Source organism: Aythya marila (assembly GCF_965140915.1).
Source record: "Aythya marila genome assembly, contig: HAP1_HAP1_SCAFFOLD_31, whole genome shotgun sequence".
Classification (NCBI taxonomy): domain Eukaryota; kingdom Metazoa; phylum Chordata; class Aves; order Anseriformes; family Anatidae; genus Aythya; species Aythya marila.
In genome coordinates this window covers 1-21852 of record NW_028137319.1, presented here as the reverse complement: position 1 = coordinate 21852, position 21852 = coordinate 1, and the positions used below count along the sequence as shown (strand labels likewise).

General features: G+C 62.9%; 2 protein-coding genes across 2 annotated transcripts; one reads left to right on the top strand and one right to left on the bottom strand.

The window, feature by feature from the left end:
* Nucleotides 1–2330: 2330 nt before the first annotated feature.
* LOC309890924 (retinal guanylyl cyclase 1-like) lies at nucleotides 2331–16083 on the top strand (the record flags this gene model as incomplete). The annotated part of the gene is made up of 19 exons (XM_082785312.1): nucleotides 2331–4015; nucleotides 4807–5108; nucleotides 5707–6061; nucleotides 6646–6730; nucleotides 6829–6925; nucleotides 7679–7783; nucleotides 8057–8140; nucleotides 8427–8507; nucleotides 9050–9226; nucleotides 9890–10046; nucleotides 10629–10778; nucleotides 11220–11368; nucleotides 11747–11910; nucleotides 12379–12571; nucleotides 13048–13222; nucleotides 13470–13568; nucleotides 14068–14162; nucleotides 15315–15400; nucleotides 15972–16083. Coding segments are annotated over 19 exons (4330 nt in total), but the record flags the coding sequence as incomplete, so codon positions are not given.
* Nucleotides 16084–17527: 1444 nt separating this feature from the next.
* ZNHIT1 (zinc finger HIT-type containing 1) lies at nucleotides 17528–20622 on the bottom strand. The gene is made up of 5 exons (XM_082785311.1): nucleotides 20567–20622; nucleotides 19928–20098; nucleotides 19753–19832; nucleotides 18802–18971; nucleotides 17528–18197 (listed from the first exon to the last, which is right to left on the bottom strand). The coding sequence occupies exons 1-5, from the start codon at nucleotides 20586–20588 to the stop codon at nucleotides 18176–18178; spliced, it is 465 nt and encodes a 154-aa protein (XP_082641437.1). The 5' UTR covers nucleotides 20589–20622; the 3' UTR covers nucleotides 17528–18175.
* Between the last annotated feature and the right edge of the window lie 1230 nt (nucleotides 20623–21852).

The following is a 21852-nucleotide window of genomic DNA, read 5'->3' as shown; positions in this document are numbered from 1 at the left end:
GGGGGGGCAGCGTGCGCGGCTGCGTTTTGGGTTGAAACCCGGCGGGTTTGGGTCCGGGGAGCACTTTGACGGGGCAGCGCCCCCCAAGGGCCGCCCCCCAGCTCCGCGCTGCCCAGCCTGGAGCCGTGCTGCCTTTGGGGGAGGGGGGGGACACTGGATGGAGCCAATTTTGGGGCAAAACCCCCCATTTTTGGGTCCCACAACCCCCTCCCTCCCCATTAGCACCCCCTGGCGGCCCCCCCTTCCCCGTGCCCCCCCCCCCCATCTCCACTCCGTCCCCCCCCGGATTTCCCAGCACCCACCGGGCCCCCCCCGCCCCCCCCCCATTAAGCCGCTTACACCCAGAGCCGGGGGGGGAGGGGGCGGGGGGGGGGGGGGACAGAGGAGGGGGGGGCGGATTAGGGCCCCCCCCACCGCGGCCGCACACGGGCACCCTGGGGGCAGCCGCCGCGCGGGCACCCAGGCGCCTGGGGGGGCATTGGCCCCCCCCCCACCCGGCAGCACCCACCCAGGGGGGGCCTGGGAACAGGTAGGGACCCCCCCGCCACGACCCCGCTCAGCGCTGACCCCCCCCCAGCAGCTGGGACCCCCCCCCGGACACCTGGGAACCCCCCCATGACACATGGGACCCCCCCGTAACATCTAGACCCCCCCCCCCCATAACACCTGGGACCCCCCACAACACCTGGGACCCCCCCCCCAAACACTTGGGTGACCCCAAACACCTCTGGGTGCCCCCCTGGACCCCCCACCCCCAACACCTGGGACCCCCCAGATACTTTGCTGACCCCCCCCAATATTTTGCCCCCTCCCTGCTGGGACCCCCCCCAATATTTTGACCCCCCGATATGTGGGATCGCCCCCCCCAGGACATCTGGGTCCTCCGCCCCCTCGACACCCAATTCCCCCCAACGCCTTCCCCCCCCCAGGACACCCGGCTTCCTCCCCTGTAGCCCCCCTCTTAAACCTGGACCCCCCCCCAAAAGCCTGGGACCCTCCCAAAACCTTTGAACTCCCCCTAAATCCTGTGACCCCTCTCCAAGACCTGTGACCCCCCCTCCACGACCTGTGACCCGCCCCCCCCCCCCAAAATCTCAGACCACCCTAAAACCTGTGCCCTCCCCCAAGACCTGTGCCCCCCCCCCCCCCCAAAACTTGGAAACCCCAATACCTGCCCCCCCCCACCCTTGGGTGCCCCTGCATGCTCCCCCCCCGGTCCCCTGGGTGCCCTCTATGGGTGCTCCCCCCCCCCGATCCTAAATTAGGGGGGCTGGGACCACCCCACTAACCCCCCCGGGTACCTTGGACCCCCTCACAGAGGTGGCAAGGGGGGGACACAAATATGGGGGGGGGGGGGGGCACACGCGTGGGGGGGGGGCACCCGTGGGGGGGTGACCTGGCCGTGAGGGATGAAGGGGCCAGAAATAACCGGGGGGGGATTAGGGCAGCGCCGGGGCCACGCGGGTGGCACACGGGTGTCACACGAGTGTGGGTGACACACGGGTGTGCGGGTGTCACACGGCCATGGGTGACACACGGGTGTCATTATAGGTGTGAGGGTGTCACGCAGCTGTGGGTGACACGAGTGGGGTGACACATGAGTGTGGGTGACATGTGGGTGTCACAGGGGTGTGACACGTGAGTGTGGGTGACACGCGGGTGTGGGTGACACATGGGTGTGAGTGTGTCACACAGCTGTGGGTGACACAGGTGTGGGTGTCACGCGGGTGCAGGTGACACGTGCGTGACACGGGTGTCACACAGGTGTGCAGATGGCACGTGGCTGTGGGTGACACATGGCTGAGGGTGATACCTGGGTGTCACACACCTATGGGTGACAACAGCTGTGGGTGCCACACGGGTGTGCAACTGTCACACGGGGGTGTCACGCGGCTGTCACCCAGATGGAAGTGACACACGGCTGTGGGTGACACCAGGGGTGCAGGTGTCACAGTGCGGGTGTCCCAGGGGTGTGGGGGGGTCCCAGGGGTGGGGGTGTCACAGTGCGGGTGCCACCCCCCCCCAGGCGCCCTCTCCCCTCTGCCACCCCCTACCCCCCCACCCCACACGTGGCCCCGAGCCCTCCCTTGCCCCAGGGCGGGGAGGGCGGGGGGGGGTCAGGGATAATCCCGGTTTTACCCCCCCGGGGGATTAACGGGGGCTGTGGGGCATGATGGGAGGGGAGGGGGGGGGCTGGGCAGTCTCCTCCCCACCCCCTTCATCTCCCCCCCCCCCAAAAAAAAAACGGGATTTGGGGGTGCCGGGGGGGCACCCACAGGGGTCTGCCCCCCCCAGCCCCCTCCCCTGATTCTCACCCCTCTCTCCTGCAGGTGGGGGCCCCCAGCCCCGCGCAGCCCCCGGTCCCCGTCCCACCATGGTGGCATCGCCAGAGCCCCCCCAACGCCTCCCAACGCGGCCCCCAAGGCCTTGAGGACCCCCCCACAGCGGCCCCGAGCGACCCCGGCCCACCCCAGGACCATGCAGCCCCGTGGTGACACCTCCCATGGTGGTGTCTGCCATGGTGACACCTCCCATGGTGACATCTCCCATGGTGGCATCGGCCACGGTGACACCTCCTGTAGTGGCATCTCCAGCGGTGACATTTTCCATGGTGGCATCTCCCACGGTGACATCTCCCACGGTGACGTTTCCCGTGGTGGCATCTCCCATGGTGACATCTCCCACCATGACGTCTCCCACAGTGGCATCTCCCATGGTGGCATCTCCTACAGTGACATTTCCCATGGTGACATCTCCCACCATGACATCTCCAGTGGTGGCGTCTCCCACGGTGACTTTTTCTGCGGTGGCTTCTGCCCCGGGGGTGTCTCCTGCCATGACACCTCCAGCAGTGGCATTGCCCACGAGGACTTTCCATCTCTTGACTTCTGCCACGCTGGTGGCATCTCTCATGGTGGTGGCATCTCCCGCGGTGACATCTCCCACAGTGGTGGCATCTCCCACGACAGCATCTCCTGCAGCTGTGGCATCTCCCACCGTCGTGGCATCTCCCACGACAGCGTGTCCCCTGGTGGTGGCACCTCCCTTAACGTCCTCTCCTGTGGTGGTGGCATCTCCAGTGGTGGCATTTCCCACGGTGGCATCTCTCATGGTTCTGTTTCCCCAACCTCCTACAACGGTGGCATCTCCCGTGGCAGCGGTGTCACCCACACCACCGGCATCTCCCACAGTGGCACCTCCCATGGTGGTGGCATCTCCAGTGGTGGCACCTCCAGTGGTGGCATCTCCCAAGGTGGTGGCACCTCCAGCGGTGGCACCTCCCATAGTGGCATCTCCCCCGGCGCTGTCACCCCCCACGCCACCTCCTCCCGCCGCGGCGCCGTCTCCACCAGCTTCCTCCTCCGCCTCTCCCACCACCCCCGGTGGCCTCCCCACCTCCTTCTCCTCCTCCTCCTCCTCCTCCCTCGCCCACCCCTGACCCGGGGGGCCACCTTCAAGGTCGGGGTGATGGGCCCGTGGGCTTGCGACCCCCTCGTGGCCCGGGCCTTGCCCGAGGTGGCCTCCCGCTTGGCCGTGGCCCGCCTCAACCGTGACCCGACGCTCAACGGAGGCTACTGGTGGGACGCGGTGGTCTTGGCCGAGGCGTGCCGGACCCCCGAGGCCGTGGCGGGGCTGCTCAACGCTGAGCGTTACGCCACGGGGCTGGTGGGCCCCCTCAACCCGGCCACGTGCGGGGCCGCCGGGCTCCTGGCAGCGGCGTGGAACAAGCCCGTGGTCTCCTGGGCTTGCGTGGGTGACCTCGAGGGCTTGGACACGTTGGTGGTCCCCATGCCGGCTCCCGGCAGGGTGCTCCACGCCGTCCTCCGCTTCTTCCGCTGGGCCCACGTGGCCGTGGTCACGGCCCCCCAGGACCTGTGGCGAGAGGTGGGGCAGGGCCTGGCCCAGGACCTGCGGGCGCGGGGGCTCCCCGTCACTGTCGTTGTCACCGCCGGGGACCAGGAGGACGAGGCCCGCGAGGCCTTGAGGAGGGTGCAGCGGGCTGACGGGGTCAGAGGTAAGGGGGTGGGGGTAGGAGAGGTGGAGGTGGGGGTGTGGGGGGAGGAGGGAGGGTGTGGGGGGTGAGGGGAGGATGGGTGGAGGATGGATGGATGGATGGAGGACAGATGGATGGATGGATGGATGGGTGGATGGATGGATGGGTGGGTGGGTGGATGGATGGATGGATGGATGGATGGATGGATGGATGGATGGATGGATGGATGGATGGATGGATGGATGGAGGTAGATGGATGATGGATGGATGGAGGTGGGTGGAGGACAGATGGATGGAGGTCTGTGGAAGAAGGATGGATGCATGGATGAAGGATGGATGGGTGGGTGGATGGAAGAAGGATGGAGGTGCGTGGAGGAAGGAAGAAAGGAGGAAGGGAGGGAGGGAGATCGGATGGATGGAGGTGGGTGGAAGGACTGGCAGACGGACAGACGGATGGATCGATGGGTGGAGATGGTGAATGGAGGACAGATGGGTGGAAGTGAGTGGAGGGAGGATGGGTGGAGGTGGTAAATGGAAGAAAGATGGGTGGAGATATGGGCATGGATGGGTGGAGGAAGGACAGATGGAGAAAAGATGCATGGAGAGGCAGGCATGGACCGATGGAGGAAGAGTAGATGGAGATGGAGGAGGTAGGAGAGGAAGGATGGATGCAGATGGAGGTAGATGGATGGAAGATGCAGCAGGTGGGCCTGGATGGGGACGATCCACACGTGTGACACTTGGAAGTTGGCTGGGGGGCTCCCATGGGCACGGTGCCCCCGCCATGGCTCACCAGTCCCCCCCCCACGCAGTGGTGGTGATGTGCATGCACTCGGTGCTGCTGGGCGGCGAGGAGCAGCGGGTGCTCCTGGAGAAGGCGGAGGACATGGGCATGACCGACGGCACCTACGTCTTCATCCCCTACGACGCGCTCACCTTCCCCCTGCCCTACCAGCGCGTGCCCTACCCCGTCCTGGCCAACAGCACCAAGCTGCGCCTGGCCTACGACGCCGTGCTCACCATCACCATCGATTCGCCCGACGTCAGCTTCCACGAGGCCCTGCACCAGGCTCAGGAGGCCTACGAGATCCCCGCGCACATTGACCCCATGCAGGTGGTGTGGGAGCCACAGCCACGGGGTTGGGGGTCAGCTGTGGGGCAGGGATGGGCGATTGGAGCCATCGGGGCCATGGGTTGGACATGGGATGGGGCAGTTGGTGGTGGACGTATCCCCAGGGGAGTTGGGTAGAGGTGACAGTGGCCTGTAGGCGTTGGTCATGGCCAACGTGAGTTGGGTAGAGGTGAGAACAGCCCGTAGGCGTTGGTTATGGCCAACGAGAGTTGGATAGGGGTGACAGTGTCCCATATGTGGTGGCCATAGTCAACAGGAGTTGGGTAGGGGTGACAGTGGCCTGTAGGCGTTGGTCATGGCCAACAGGAGTTGGGTAGAGGTGAGAGCGGCCCATAGGCATTGGTCACGGCCAACAGGAGGGGGATGAAGGTGATGGTAGCCAATGAGAGGTAGGCAGAGATGGCAGTGGAAAATGGGAGGTCTCAGGGATGGTGGTAGCCAATGGGAGTTGGATGAAGGAAGCCAAACACTGAGCAGAGTTGACCATGGCCAACAGGCTTGGGTGGAGGTGGCCAAGCCCATGTTATTGCCCCATGGGTGCCACCTCAACACCTCCCCAACACCTCCTCTCCCCCTACAGGTCCACCCTCTCTTTGCCACCATCTACAACTCCATCTACTTCCTGGCCAACGCGGTGGAGGCCACGCGGCGCACGGGCCGCTGGGTGATGGGCACCAGCGTGGCCGAGCATGCCCGCGGCTTCCAACTGGAGGGCTTCTGCCAGCCCTTCTCTGTCACCGAGGATGGGGACGTCAGCGTCCCCTATGTGGTGCTGGACACGGATGGCAAAGGCGATCGGCTGTGGCCGGTCTACGGGCTGGAGCCCGGCACGCGAGGGCTGGGCTACCGTGGCCACTCCGTCCACTGGCCCCACGGCTCCAGCCCCGGCACGGACTCGGGGTGCTGGTTTGAGTCGGGCTCCATCTGCAACGGGGGTAAGCGGGGGGCTCCTTCCCCGCGTTGTGTCCGTTTGTCTGGCTGGGCCCATGTTGGTCTCTTGGTCTCGCTGTCTGAGCTGAGTTGGTCAACCAGCCGGATGGCTCGGTGTGTGTCTGTCTGTCCCTCTAGCCTTCCATCCTCTGCTTGTCCATCCCTCTGTCCATCCTCCATCCCTTCCTTCCTCCATCCCTCCACCCAGCCCCTTATCCCTCTGTTCATCCATCTGTTCCTTCAGCCGTCTGTCCACTCATCCATCAGTTCCTTCATCCATCCATCCGCCCATCCCTCAACCATCCTTTTGTCCCTCCATCTATCCGTCTGTCCATCTGTTCCTTCGTCCACCCATCTTTCCATCCCTCCTTCTGTCCATCCACCCATCTCTTCCTTCATCCCTCCCTCCCTCAATCCATCCATCCCTCCATCAGGTGGCTGTAGGTGACCATGGGTGGCCACGGAGCACATCCATAGGTGGTCATGAGTGGTCATGGGTGGGCGTGGGTGGCCATGGCCCACTCTTGGAGGCCATGGGTGGCTCCTCTGGGCCATGGCACCCCTCCACCTCTTTCCCTCTCCACCCCAGGGGTGGATGCCACCCTCGTCCTCCTCATTTTTGTCCTCGTCTCCGCCCTCATCGCAGCAGGGGCTGCCCTTGCCTGCTTCATCAGGTGGGTGCCACCACCCCATAAGGTGCCGTGGGGCTCATGGGAGACCTCAGGGTCCCCCATGTGGGCACCCCAGCAGCTTCCATGTCCCCTCCCTGCAGACGTCGCATCCAGCAGGCCCAGCTGATGAAAGGGCCCAACAAGATCATCCTCACCATGGAGGACCTGACCTTCATCAACACCCAGAGCAACAAGCGGGTGAGGGTCTGGGGGGACTCAGTGATGAGGGGGGACCTCTGTTGGAGACACAGTGGCTTGGGGACTCAGTGGCCCAAATAGTGGCTGGAAAGGCAACGCTGTGCCCCATGGTCACGCTCAGCCTTGGGAGGGGAACCATGGGCTGGTGGCCCCCATGGGTGACGTGTCCCTATAGTTGATGTCTCTCCATGGCCTGACATCTCCCCATGGATCTCGGGAGGAGATCCATGGGCTGGTGGGACTTCATGAGTCCCATGCTCCTCTGAGTGACAGGGTCCCATGGGTGATGTGTCCCCATGACCTGGTGTCTTCCCCATGACCAAGATGACCTCAGGGAGGAGATCTAGAGACTGTGAGTTGTCCATAGGTGATGTGTCCCCACGAATGACATGTCTCCATGGGTGATGCATCCCTGTGGCCTAAGGTGCCCCTGTGACCAAGCTGGGCCTCCTGGGGGCTGAGGGTCCCCACTGGTGATGTGTCCCCATGTATGATGGATCCTCAAAGCCTGGCTTCACCCCCATGTCCAACTTCAACCTTGGGAGGAGATCCATGGTTGCTGGGCCCCCATGGAAAACATTCCCCAATGGGTGATGCATTCCCATGGCCTGAGGTCTCCCCCAGCACCCAGGAGAACATCCACGGGCTGGTGGGTCTCTGTGGGTGATGTCCCCCCTTGGCTGACACGTCTCCATGGGTGCCATGTCCCACACGTCCCCATGGGCCGCATCCTGACTTGTCCCCGTGCCACAGGTGGACGGCAGCCGCACGAGCCTGGCCGGCCGCAGCGGTGGGGACACCAAGAGCATCCGAAGCGTGACCGCAGCCCCCGACACCACCAATGTGGCCATCGCTGAGGTAGGACATCCCTGTGTCACCCTCCCTGTGTGTTCCCTCCCCTCCTCTCCCCATGTCACCCTTCCCGTTACCTTACCCCATCCCACCACCACCACCTGCCACCTCCGGGGGCGACAAGGCAGGGCCACCTCCGTGGGGACACCCCTGTTCCCCCCTCCACCACTGAAGGGCGGGGGGGAGGGGACCCCCAGCTCCCCCACCCCACATCCTGGCCAGACGATTGACAGCTCTGGGGGCCAATGATTGACAGATGCTTCCTGCCCTTTCCCGCAGGGAGCCGAAACCCCGGGGGGCAACAGCCACCTCCCCCTCCTCCTCCTTTTGTTTAACCAACAGGGCCTTGTCGCCTCCGTGCAGGTAAGTTGAAAGCACAAAACCCACTGTTTCTCCCCAAAATTTGCCCTCAAGCCTCACCCCATCCCCAGTCCACCACCTTGGTGTCCCCCTGTGGTGGCCCCAACTGGGGTGCTGGAGGGGGGTCAAAGAGAGGGGTCATGTGGCTTTTGACCACCCCTCCTTGAGAACAGACAAATGAGTGGGGATTTTCTAGTGGCTTGTATGAGGGTTGGGTGTTGGGTTGGGGCTGCTGGTGGAGGAGGAGGAAGGAGATGCGGGTGAGGCATCACCGGCTCCACTCCCCCAGGGCGACTGGGTCTGGCTCAAGAAGTTCCCCGGAGATCAGCACAGTGAGGTGAAGCCAGCCACCAAGCTGGCCTTCTGCAAGGTGAGGGGCTGTGAAGACCATGTTGGGTCACAGGGACGTCATTGGGTCATGGGAATGACGTTGGGTCATGGGGACCACGTTGGGTCATGGGGTCAGTGTTGGGTTATGGAGAGAACGTTGGGTCATGGGGACGACATTGAGGCAAGGAGGCAATGTTGTGTCATGGGGATAATGTTGAGTTACGGGGAAAACACTGGGTCTTGGGGACAATGTTGGGTCATGGGGGTGACATTGGGACATGGGGATCACGTTGGGTCATGGGGATCACATTGGGTCATGGAGACAACTTTGTGGTCATGGATGACAATTTTGGGTCATGGATAACACTGAGCCATAGATGACAATGTGGGGCAATGGGGACAATGTTGGGTCATGGAGAGCAACAGTGGGTTGGGATGACAATGTTGGGCCGTGGGGACAATGCTGTGTCATGGGGGACAATGCTGGCCTATGGGGAGACAACATCAGGGGAAAGGAGACAATGTCGGGCCACGGGGGACAATGCCAGGCCTTGTCCCACACATTCTCTGGCCCCGGGGCAGCTCCGCGACCTGCGCCACGAGAACGTCAACCTCTTCCTGGGCTTCTTCCACGACTGTGGCATCTTCGCCATCGTCTCGGAGCACTGCTCCCGGGGCAGCCTGGAGGACCTGCTGCGCAACGAGGACATGAAGCTGGACTGGATGTTCAAGTCCTCCCTCCTCATCGACCTCATCAAGGTGACAGGGGGGAGCAGTGGTAGCCGTGGCAGCAAGCATAGTGACCATGTGGGTGGTGATGCCGGTCACTATGACTTGGTGGTTGCCATGGTTTGTGGTGGTGGTGGTGATGGTGGTGGCCTTGGTGATAGTGTGGTGGCAGGAGGCATGGTGATGGCTCTATGGGTGGCTATGGTGGTGGCCCTCGTCGTGATGATAGCCATGGTGGCAACTTTAATGGTGACCATGGTGGCCACTGTGGTGTCTGAGGTGAAGTTCACTGGGTGGTATGTGTGGGGGTGACCATGGTGGTGGTGATCATGGTGGTGCCAGGGCAATGCCGTGACAGTCACCATGGTGGTGGTGGTCATGGTGATGCCAGGACAGTGACACATCATGGTGATAGCCATGATGATGGTGGCCATGGTGGGGGTGATTATGGTGATGCCAGGGTAATGCCATAGCAGTGGGATGGTTGTGGTGACCATGGTGGTGATGGCCATGGTGTTGGCCATGGTGCAATGACCATGGTGATGATAACCATGGTGGTGATGACCATGGTGACGATGACCATGGTAATGATGGCCATGGTGGTGATGGCCAAGGTGCACAACACCTTCCCAGCCATGGTGACGATGACAGCGATGGGTGACGGTGACACCGCCATGTCCGTCTGTCCGGCAGGGCATGCGGTACCTGCACCACCGCGACGTGGTCCACGGGCGCCTCAAGTCCCGTAACTGCGTGGTGGACGGGCGCTTCGTGCTGAAGGTCACCGACCACGGCTACAACGAGCTGCTGGAGGCCCAGAGGGTGCACACCCCCACCCCAAAGGCACAGGGTGAGGGCGGGGCTTGGGGAGGCAGGGCCTGTTTGATGGGCGTGGTCTAAAATGGGGGTGTGGCTTGTGGAGATGGGGCGGGGCTTGGGCATGGGTAGGAGGCCAGGAGAAGGAGGCTGCGCCAATTGGAAGATATGGGGTGGAGGCAGGGACTATGGGGTGGAGGCGGGGCTTATGGGTGTGGGGGTGTGGAAGCTGGGCTGAGGGGCGGGGCATGGGCTGGGGGCGGGGTCAGGAATGTGGGCTGGGCCTCTGAGATGTGGGTGGGGCCTTCAAGCCAACCCAAGGCTTGGCATTGGGTGCAGCATGGGAGCAGGTGCTTCTAAACTGGGGCTGGAGCCATGATGCCTGGGGGTGGAGCTTGCAGGCAGGGGCGTGGCTACTCCCAGTTGTGGGTGAGGTCCGTGATGGGCGTGGCTTTCAGTTGGGGGCGTGGTCTAGCCATGCCAGTTGGGTGACCACACCGTCCATGGTGGGCTTCACCACCCATGGGTACTGGCCATGAGGGGCGGGGCCTGGAGGTTGAGGGGGCGGGGCCGTGGTGGAGGGGGCGTGTCCGAGCATGGCCCCGCCCTCTCCCAGAGCGACTGTGGACGGCACCGGAGCTGCTGCGGGACGCGGCGCTGGAGCGTCGCGGCTCCTTCCGGGGCGACATCTACGGCATCGGCATCATCATGCAGGAGGTGATCTGCCGCAGCGGCCCCTACTGCATGCTGGGACTGCCCCCCGAAGGTACCGCCCCCCAGTGCCACCAGTAACCCCCGCCAGCGTCACCAGTTCCACCAGAACACCCCAGGGACTGCCCCTCCAGAGCTTCTGGCACCACCTCAGGAACCCCCTTGGAGACCCCAGGATCTTCTCCAAACACTTCTGGGACCCCCCTGTACCCCTCTCTGGGTTCCCTCAACCCCCTGATCCCCCCTAAAACCTCCTCCAAACACCTCCGAGACCCCTCCATGCCCTTCTCCAGGTTCCCCCAACCCATTGACTCCCCCAAAACCTCCCCCAGGCATCTCCAGACCCTTCCCCCCGACAGCCCTGGGCCACCCATTTGACCCCCGGTGCCATACAGGACACCCCTCACTGACCACCTCCAACGTTTCCACCACCACCCAACCCACCACACCTGGATTTCCACCACCATCACCCTCCCGGTGACACGTGTGTCCCCAGAGATCATCGAGAAGGTGACACGGCCACCCCCACTGTGCCGCCCAGCGGTGTCGGCCGACCAGGCGCCACTGGAGTGCATCCACCTGATGAAGCAGTGCTGGAGCGAGCAGCCCGAGAGGCGGCCCACCATTGACCAGATATTCGACCAGGTGGGACGAGGTGGGATTGGTGGGGTGGGGTGGGGTGGGATGGGATGGGATGGGATAGGCACAGTGGGATGGGATGGGACAGGATAGGCATGATGGGATGGAATGGGATGGGATGGGCACGATGGGATGGGATGGGAATGATGGGCATGGGATGAGTGTGATGGGATGGGACGGGACAGGATGGGATGGGAGCAGCATGGTGGCATGCAGGACCTTAGTTTTGGAGTTGGGATGGACCAAACTTGGAGGTAGGTACTGGGTTGGGTGGGGCCAGTATGAGATGATACAGGACAAGGCAGTTAGGGTTGGGTAGGACTGACCCAACTTTGGGTGAGGTTTTGGGTGGGACTCACCCAACTTTGTGGGGATTCATGGCAGTTCAAGAGCATCAACAAGGGCCGGAAGACCAACATCATCGACTCCATGCTGCGCATGCTGGAGCAGTACTCCAGCAACCTGGAGGACCTCATCCGCGAGCGCACGGAGGAGCTGGAGATTGAGAAGCAGAAGACCGACAAGCTCCTCACCCAGATGTTGCCCCCGTGGGTCCCTGGGGCAGCATTTGGGACTTACATGGGGTTGGGGTTGTCTGTGGCCTCATAGACCCCATACGGGTCCCTGGGGATGGAGGTGGTGGCCATGGTTTTGGGAGACAGATAAGGGTTGGCTGTGACCCCTTCTGGGTCCGTGGGGCTAGAGAAGGTGGCCATTGGGGATGGGTTAGTGTTGACCACGATCCATTGACCCTACCCCAGGTCTGTAGGGGTGGAGAGGGCAGATATGGCCACTGGGGACAATATGGCCATGTCCCCACAGACCCCATCCATGTGCCCTGAGATGGGGACATCAGGATCTCCCAGTCCTGCCCTGTCCCCATGGTCCCTTTGGTCCCCATGGCTACAGTCAGTGGGTGGCTGGAGGTCCACACAGGACAAATGGATCTCCTTTGGGGTACGGTGAAGATTTGTGGATCCTGGGAATTTGGGGTACCCCGCTGTCCTCCCATGCAGGTCGGTGGCTGAGGCGCTGAAGATGGGCACCCCTGTGGAGCCCGAGTACTTCGAGGAGGTGACGCTCTACTTCAGCGACATCGTGGGCTTCACCACCATCTCTGCCATGAGCGAGCCCATCGAGGTGGTCGACCTCCTCAACGACCTCTACACCCTCTTTGATGCCATCATCGGCTCCCATGACGTCTACAAGGTGACAAGGACACCCCGGGACACTGGTGTGAGGGCCCCATGGGTCACAGCTGGACTTTGGCCAGCTCCCAACATGAGAGACGGCCACCAAGTGGCTGTGTCCGGGGGTCCCTGTGGTCTTCAGTGACATCTACAAGGGGTTGCATTCACCCCGCAGCACTGGAGGCCATTGGCCCACCAGAGGTGGTCGTGTTTTGACCACCGCACCCTGCAGATATGGGACACGGCCACCAAGCAAATGTGGTTATGGGTCCCCAAGGTCCTCAGTGACACCTCCAAGGTGACATGGATGCCTGGTGGCATCCGTGTCATGATGGCACTGATGGCCACTGAGGAACACACCATATCATGGCCACCTCCATGCCCTCTCCCACAACCCATCGCCGAGGCCACCACCAGCGTTGAGGTGGGGACCCTGGTGGCCGTGGCCCTGCTGTGACTTGCCCTGTGTCCCCCCCCACGGCTCCATCCCCGCAGGTGGAGACCATCGGGGACGCCTACATGGTGGCCTCGGGGCTGCCCAAGCGCAACGGGAACCGCCACGCCGGCGAGATCGCCAACATGTCCCTCGACATCCTCAGCTCCGTCGGCACCTTCAAGATGCGCCACATGCCCGAGGTGCCCGTCCGCATCCGCATTGGCCTCCACTCCGGTAAGGCCACGCCCCTTGGACACGCCCTCATTGGCCACGCCCCCTCTGGACACTCCCTTTCCTGGCCACACCCCTATGGAGGCCGCATCATCTGTTGGCCAACGGTCAACGTGGCCACGACCCGTTGGCCACACCTTCCCCTCCATGACATCTTGTGACCACGCCCCCATGACCACGCCCCACCACGACCACGCCCATCGTGACCAAACCCCGTGACCACACCCCCTGATGCCCCGCCCCTTTGCAGGGCCCTGCGTGGCCGGCGTTGTGGGGCTCACCATGCCGCGCTACTGCCTCTTTGGGGACACCGTCAACACAGCGTCACGCATGGAGTCCACGGGCCTGCGTGAGTGCCCCCTCCCCAAATGTCCCCTGTGTGTGTGGTGGCACATCAGGTGTCCCCAAGTGTCCTGCACGTGTGTCCCCATGTGTCCTCCACACGTGTCCTTCACACGTGTCCTCCAAATGCACATCCCACCGTGCATTCTCTGTGTCTCCATGTGTCCTCCACATGTCCCTCGTGTCCTCCACGTGTCCCCTTAGTGTCCTCCACGTTCCCCTATGCATCATTCATGTGTCCCACCAAGTGTCCTCCACGTGTCCCTGTGTATCCTCCAGACATTTCCCCATGTGTCCTCCACGTGTCCCCGTATGTCCTCCACCTGTGCGTGTCCTCGTGTCCCCCACTTGTTTATGTCCCCATGGGTTCCACCACATGTCCTGCCATGCATCCCCCTGACCCTGTGTCCCATGGACATGGTGGCACGGGACAACGGAAGGACGTGGGAGGATGGGGTGACACAGGGTGACATGGGGTGGCCCCGGTGACACCCGTGTCCCTGCAGCGTACCGAATCCACGTCAACGCCCGCACGGTGGCCATCCTACTGGCGCTGCAGGAGGGCTTCAAGGTGGACATCCGGGGCAAGACCGAGCTCAAGGTGCCCCTCGGGTCCTCAGTACCCCTCCAGACCCTCATAGAGCCCCCCCCCCCGTGCCCCCCAAGTGCCCTCAGACCTCCTCTTTTCACCCAACCCCCCCACGCTCCCCTTATTGCCCCTATTTTCCACTTAGAGTCCCTTTATTTCCCCATTGTCCCCTTGTTGCCCCACATTTCCCCTAATTGCTCCACTAATTGCCCCCCTTATTTCCCCTCATTGTTCCCTTATCACCCTCGTATCCTTACTGCCACCCCTTATTGCCCCCCGGGCTCTTACTGCCCCTCGTGTTGCCCCAAGACCCCTTTCCCACTTCTATTGCCTCCCTTATTGCCCCTTAATTGCCTCCTTTGCCCCCCCCATTCCTCCATGCCCCCCATTTCCCCCTATTGCCACCATATTTGCCCCTCTGCTGCCTTATTGCCCCCCAATGCCTCTTTATCATGACTACTGCCTCGTTATCACAACTATTGCCCCTCACTGCTTCTACCGCCCCTTTATCAAAAATATTGCCCCCTTATGCCCTTCTATTGCCCCTTTATCACAACTATTGCCCCTCTATCATGAGTATTGCTCCCCTGTTGCCTCTTAATCAAGACTATTGCCCACCCAATTGTAACTAACACCCCTTTATCACGACTATTGCCCACTCTAATGCACCTTTATCACAACTATTGCCCACTATCGCCCCTTTATCATGACTATTGTCCACTTTATTGCACCTTTATCACAACTATTGTCCCCTATTGCCTTATTATCATGACTATTGCCCCTTTATCACAACTATCGTTCCCCATTGCCCCTTTATACTGACTACTGCCCCCCATTACCTCTTTATCATGACTATTGCCTGCTCTATTGCCCTTTTCTCATGACTATTGTCCACTTTATTGCACCTTTATCACAACTATTGTCCTTATTGTCTCCTATTGCCTCTTTATCACGACTATTGCCCACAATTGCCTCTTTATCACAAATATTGTTCCCCATTGCCTGTTCTGATGACTATTGCCCCCCTTTGCCTCTTGATCGTGACTTTTGCCCACTCTATTGCTCCTTTATTGTGACTATTGCCCCCCCACTGTCTCTTTATCACGATTATTGCCCCCACCTGCCCCCGTCGCCCCGCTGCCCCGTGACGTGGCCATCCTGCAGGGGAAAGGCGTGGAGGACACGTACTGGCTGGTGGGGCGCGAGGGCTTCACCAAGCCCATCCCCACGCCCCCTGACCTGCTGCCAGGGTGAGCGGGGGGCTCCCGGGTCCATAGAGGGGTGGGGGGGGGCACCTGGGTCCTATGGGATCTGGGGGGGCACCTGGAAACTGGGGGGCACCTGGGTCCTATACGGGCTGGGGGGATAGCACATGGGAACTATGGGGGGGATACCTGGATCCTATAGGGCCAGGGGGGCACCCAGGTGCCATGGGGGGGGTGGTATCTGGATCCTGTAGGGGTGGGGGGAGCAGCTGGGAGCTGTACAGGGGGGTACCTGGGTCCTATGGGGTGAGGGGCACCTGGGAGATTTGGGGGCAGGGAATCTGGGTCCCATGGGGTGGCACCTGGGTCCTATAGGGGTGGGGGGGATGCATGGGTCCTTGGTTCCTAGGGAAACTGGGGGGGGGGGGCACAGTTGGGTCTCGTGGGGGGGAGGGACACCCAAACACCCTGGGGGAGCATCGGGGGGGTGCAGGACTCCCCAAGATGCCCAACACCCCCCCCCCCCCCCCAGGGGTTGAGGGTCAGGGATGGGGTGGGTCCGGTACCACCCCTTTCCCTCCCCCTTTTTTTGCCTTCCCCCCTTTCCCCCCCCCAGGGCCAGCAACCACGGCATCAGCCTGGACGAGATCCCGGCCGAGCGGCGCCGCAAGCTGGAGAAGGCGCGGCCGGGGCAGGTGCTGAAATAGCCCCCAGGGGGAGGGGCCAGGTGAGACCACGCCCACCCCAAACCACACCCACCGCGCCCCACCCACGCAGGCCACGCCCACAAAATGGCCCCGCCAATTGCTGCCCCCCACTGGTAAAGCCACACAATCCTCCAGACCATAGAGTTGTAGCTAGGGTGCCACTCTGCACCACCACAGTGCCCTTCTCTATGGTCACAGAGCTACAGAGAGCACAGAGTCCTCCAGACCATAGAGTTGTACCAAGGGTGCAGCTCTGTACTGCTAGAGGGCTCTTCTCTATGGCCACAGAGCAATAGAGTGTATTGAGTCCTCCAGACCATAGAGTTGCACCAAGGGTGCCACTCTGCACCCCCAGATCACCCATTTCTATGGTCACAGAGGGCATTGAGTCCTCCAGACCATAGAGAGCAGCCTCCCTGTACCTCCAGAGCACCTCTCTATGACCCCAAAAACCACAAAGACGGAGCTAGAGCATTTCCTAGCCCCACTCTATGATCCTTTGTAGGCCCAGAGCGGTGCCCCGGTGCATTCTGGGCCGCTGTTCCCTCCAGCAGGCAGCCCCCCTGGCCCCGGGGCATCATGGGACATCTCCAAGGGCGCACAGCATGCTGGGACAGCGGCCATCTTGGAAGCAGTGCAGCACAGGACCAGGCCGAGCCTGCAGCATGCTGGGATTGGTCTTCCCAGCCCGGAGGGGAGGGGCCAGCATGCTGATTGGCTGCCCTGCCCCCCGGGGCCAGTGACGTCACTGGAAGCCCCTCCCCCACTCTTAAAGGGGAAGGCAGAAGTGGGCAGAGGATTTTTGTCTGGGGACACAAAATGACCCAAGGGGGCGTGGCTTCCTAAAGGTGGCGTGGCCTCCTAACATGGGCGTGACCTCTTAAAGGGACAGGGCCACCCACCCCCATTTTGCGTCCCCCCCCTGCCCTTCCCCCCCCCAAGGGCCGGAATATTTCTCTGTAGACCAAAAATGTAAAGTAAAGGGGTGGGGCCAGCTCGGGCCCCGCCTCCCGGAATATTTGTCTGTAGACAAAAACCAAAAAGTTCTCGACTCATAAAGGGGCAACCCCCAGGGCCACCAGCTGGGCTCCTTCGCGGGTGGGCCTGGAGGGGGAGGGCGGCCATCTTGGACTGGGGCTGGGGGGGCTTAAAGGGGAGGGGGGCACGGAACTGGGCCGTACGAGGTCGGCCATCTTGGATTTGGCCTTGGGGGGGGGGTTAAAAGGGGAGGGGAGACACAGACCTGGTCCGTACCGAGTTGGCCATCTTGGATTTGGCCTTGAGGGTGTCTTAAAGAGGAAGCAGGACATGGACCAAGTCCATGCCGAATCAGCCATCTTGGTTTTGTATTTAGGGGGGAGTCTTAAAGGGGAGGGGAGACCCAGACTGCGCCCATAGCAAGCTAGCCATCTTGGTTTTCTACTTGGGAGTGTCTTAAAGGGGAGGAAGAACATGAATGTAGTCCATATAAAGTTGGCTTTATTGGTTTTGTACACGGGAGGTGTCTTAAGGAGGTGGGGGGACACAGATGCAGTCCACACAAAGTTGACCACCTTGGTTTTGTGCTTCGGAGGTGTCTTAAAGGGGAGGGGAGACACGGACCTGGTCTGTACCAAGTTGGCCATCTTGGATTTGGCCTTGGGGGTATCTTAAAAGGGAGGAAGGACTTCGACCAGGTCCATAGCAAGCCGGCCATCTTGGTTTTGTACTTTGGGGGGTGTCTTAAAGGGGAGAGGAAACCCGGACCAGGTCCGTAGCAAGCCGGCCATCTTAGTTTTCTACTTGGGGTTGTGTTAAAGGGGAGGGGGAGACACAAACGTAGTCCATACAAAGTTGGCTATGGTGGTTTTGTACTTGGGAGGTGTCTTAAAGGCGATGGAAGACACAGACGAAGTCCATACAAGGTCGGCCCTCTTGGCTTTGTACTTAGGGGGTGTCTTAAAGAGGAGGGGGGGGACACAGACCCAGTCCACAGCAAATCATCCATCTTGAACTTCGGGGATGTTGTAAAGATGAGGGGATACGGACCTGCTCCGCAATGACGAGCACAGATGAGCGCAGAGGGTGGCGCACGAGTCCCTTTATCGTCCCCAGGGTGGCGGCAGTATCCCTGTCACACCGTCCACTTCAGGCACCTGTGGGGAGAGGTAGGGCTCAGGGGGTGCCCCTGTGTCCCCCCCCGGCTTTGTCCCAGTGCCCACCCCACGTGTCCCTGTACTGAGGGTCCTGGGGTGTCCCCTGACAGCAGCAGGGGCTGTCCCTATGTCCCTGTTCCCCCTGTACTGGGTGTCCTGGTGTGTCCCCCATATCCCCAACATCCCCATACCGGGTGTTCTGGTGCATCCCAATATCCCCACATCCCCAATGTCCCCATACTGGGTGTCCTGGACCATCTGTCATATCATCATGCCCCCAGTGTCCCCATACCAGATGCCCTGGTGCACGACCCAATGACCCCAGCATCCCCCTGCCGGGTGTCCTGGTCCATCCCCACCCCCCCCACATCCCCACTGTCCCTATACTGGATATCCTGGTGCATCCCGTGTCCCCATGTTCCCAGTGTCCCCATGTCCCCATACCGGGTGTCTTGGTGCTCCCCACGTCCCCATATCCCTATGTCAGGTGTCCTGGTGCATTCCGCCATGTCCCCACATCCCACAGACCCCATAGCAGGCGTCCCGGTGCCCCCCACGTCCCCAGATCCCCATACTGGGAGTCCTGGTGTCCCCGCCGCCATACCGGGTGTCCTGGTGGGTGCCCAGGCAGCGGCTGGAGCAGTAGCGGGCGCCGCAGGTGACGCAGGTGTAGGCTGAAGGGAAGCCACAGACGGCACAGAAGTGGCGCTGGGGCAGGCGCGAGGGGGCCGCGCACGCCGAGACGTAGTTGGGGGCTTCGGCCGCACTCAGGTTCTGGGGCAGAAACACGACAAACAATCAAAACTCTCAAAATCGCACCCTCCATGACCCTAAACAGCCCCAAATCACTCCCAGAAGCACCCCAAAGGTGCCCCATGGAGGTCGCAGAACCCCCAGAATGACCCCAAGACCCCTCCCAAAATGACCCCCAAGACCCAGGCCCCTGCTGGCAGCCCAAAACTCTCCCCATAAGCCTTCACCAGACCCATTCGAGGACACCCTTCCCCCCCAGTACACCCAGAGCTGCCCCCAAAGCCCCCAGGAACCCCCCCCAAAAACCTGGCACACCCCAAGCCACCTCCAAAAGCCCCCAAGCATATCTGAGGACCCCCAAAAGCTCCAGAACCACCCCAAAAGCCTTCTCAAAGCCCCAAAGCATTCCCCAAACACTCCCAGAACCCCCCCATACCCCCTCAGGACCCCCAAAACCCCCTTCAGCCCCCCAACACCCACCCAGGCCCCTCTTAGGACCCCCTAGCCCCTCCTAGCCCCCCTCAGGACCTCCCAACTCCCCCTGAAACCCCCCTCAGGGCCCCCCCGAAGCTCCTCAGGACCCCCTCATGACTCCCAGCTGCCTCTCAGACCCCCCCAAACCGCCCTCAGAACCCCCCAAAATGCCCCCAGGAACCTCTCAGAGCCCCCAACCCATCCCTCAGGACCCCCTCAGCCTCCCCTCAGTTCTCCCCACCCCAGACCCCCTCAGGGCGCTCAAGACCCCCCTCAGGATGCCCAAGACCCCCCTCAGGACGCCCAAGACCCTCCTAAGCTCCTCCACCTGCTCCTCCAGCAGCGCCTGGAAGTTCTTGCGGAAGCGCAGCTTGAAGTGGTCCCCGCGCGTCTTCTTCTTCTTCTTCCCTACAGAGACCCCAAAAACCCCCATGGGACCCCCAAAAAACCCCTGGGGACCCTCCCCCAAGCCCCGGGGGGGTTTCCCCGCAGAGCCCCGGTACCGGTTTCGGCGGTGTCAGCGAAGTGGGGGAGGCGCTTGCCGGGCCGGGGCAGCCCCGCCTGGGGGTCGTCGCCGAAGTTGTCGTTCTCCAGGGCCTCCAGCTGCCGGTTCAGCCGCCGCTGCCGCGTCGCCCGGTCCAGGACCCGCCGCTGCGCCGCCTCCGGGACCCGGCCTGCAACCGGGCACCGTTAACGGGAATCGAGCCCCGGTACCGGGAGCCCCCACCCCGGCTTCCCAGGTACCGACAGAGCCAAGTCCCGGTCACTGAAAGCCCCCCCGAGGCTGGGGGGGGGACACGGGGAGTCCTCTACGGGGCTCTGACCGGTACCGGGGGGCACTGGGGGATACCGAGGGGGGTAATGGGGGGGCACCAGGACCCCTCCCCTGATCACCGAGAGACCCCCGAGGCTGTGGGGGGTCAGCGGGAGCCGTCCAAAGGGCCCTGAACTGGTACCGGGTGGCACTGGGGGGGTACCGGGGGGGTACTGGGGGATACTGGGAGGCTACTGGGGGAACCGGGAGGATACCGGGACCCCCCCTCAGGTCACCCACAGCCCCCCCACGGCCTCCCACCGACACCGGGACCCCCCCGAGGGGGTTCGGAGCCCTGGAGAAGGCCGCGAGCAGGCCCCGCCGGTACCTGACGCCTTCTTCTCCCCCATTTTGGTCCGCGGAGCCGCTTCCGCCGCTACTTCCGCCCTTCCCCGCCGCTACTTCCGCCCTTCCCCGCCGCTACTTCCGCCCTTTCCGCAGCCACTTCCGCCCTTCCCCGGGTGCTGCCATCTTGAGTGCGGCGCCGCCATCTTGGTGGTCCCGGCCCCACCCTCGGCCCCGCCCCTTTCCCCTGGCAACGTGGCAGCGGGACTCCCTCAGCCCCGCCCGCCGCGCGCTGATTGGCTGCGGGGGAGCGAGGGGCGGGGTGCTATTGGCGGCAGGGCGGGCGGGGGGCGGGGCGGAGGGCTCTGATTGGCCGGCGGGGGGCTCGGGGCCTGGTCGGGGGTGAAGCCGCGGCGGAGCGGTCCCGGCCCGGCCCCGCCATGGCCCCGCTGCTGCCGGTGGCGCTTTTGGCCCTGCTGCTGCCCCCCGCAGCCCCCCAGCGGCAGCTGAGCCCCGGTAGGGCCCGGCCCCGGGGTCAAGGGGCAAAGGGGAGGGGTCAGGGGGCGCGGGGGGGGCGGGGAGGGGAAGGGGAGGGGGCTGTAACGGGGGGTCAGGGGGCAGGGGGGAGGGGTGGGGGGGTCAGGGGTCAAGGGGAGGGGTCAGAGGTCAGCAAAGAGGGGTCAGAGGTCATGGGGGTGGGGTGATGGGGGGGCAGGGGTCATGAGGGAAGGGGTGAGGGGGCACTGAGGAGGGGTCAGAGGTTATTGGGGAGGGGTGAAAGGTCACTGGGGGGTCAGAGGTCACCAGGGAGGGGTCAGAGGTCACCAGGGAGGGGTCAGGGGTCACCAGGGAGGGGTCAGGGGTCACCAGGAGGAGGATTTGGGGTCATCAGGGCTGTGATGGTGGGGGTCAGGGGTCACCAGGGAGAGGTTAGGGGTCATCAGGAAAGGGTCAGAGGGCTGGGGGGGGTCAGAGGTCATCGAGGAGGGGTCAAAGGTCGTCAGGGAGGGGTCAAAGGTCATCAAGTAGGGGTCAGAGGTCACCAGAAGGGCGGATTTGGGACACCGGGGGGTGCAACGAAGGGGGTCAGGGGTCAACGGGAGGGGTCCGGGGTCACTGGGGCAGGGGGTCACAGGGAGGTCAGGGGTCACGGGGGGGGGGTCAAAGGTCAAAGGTCAACCTCCCCCCCCCCCCCCCAGAGCAGCTGCTGGTGGTGACGGTGGCGACGGAGGCGACGGAGGGGTACGAGCGCTTCCTGCGCTCCGCTCGCTTCTTCAACTACACCGTGCAGGTGGGGGGGGGCACCCAATTAATGGGAGGGGGCACCCA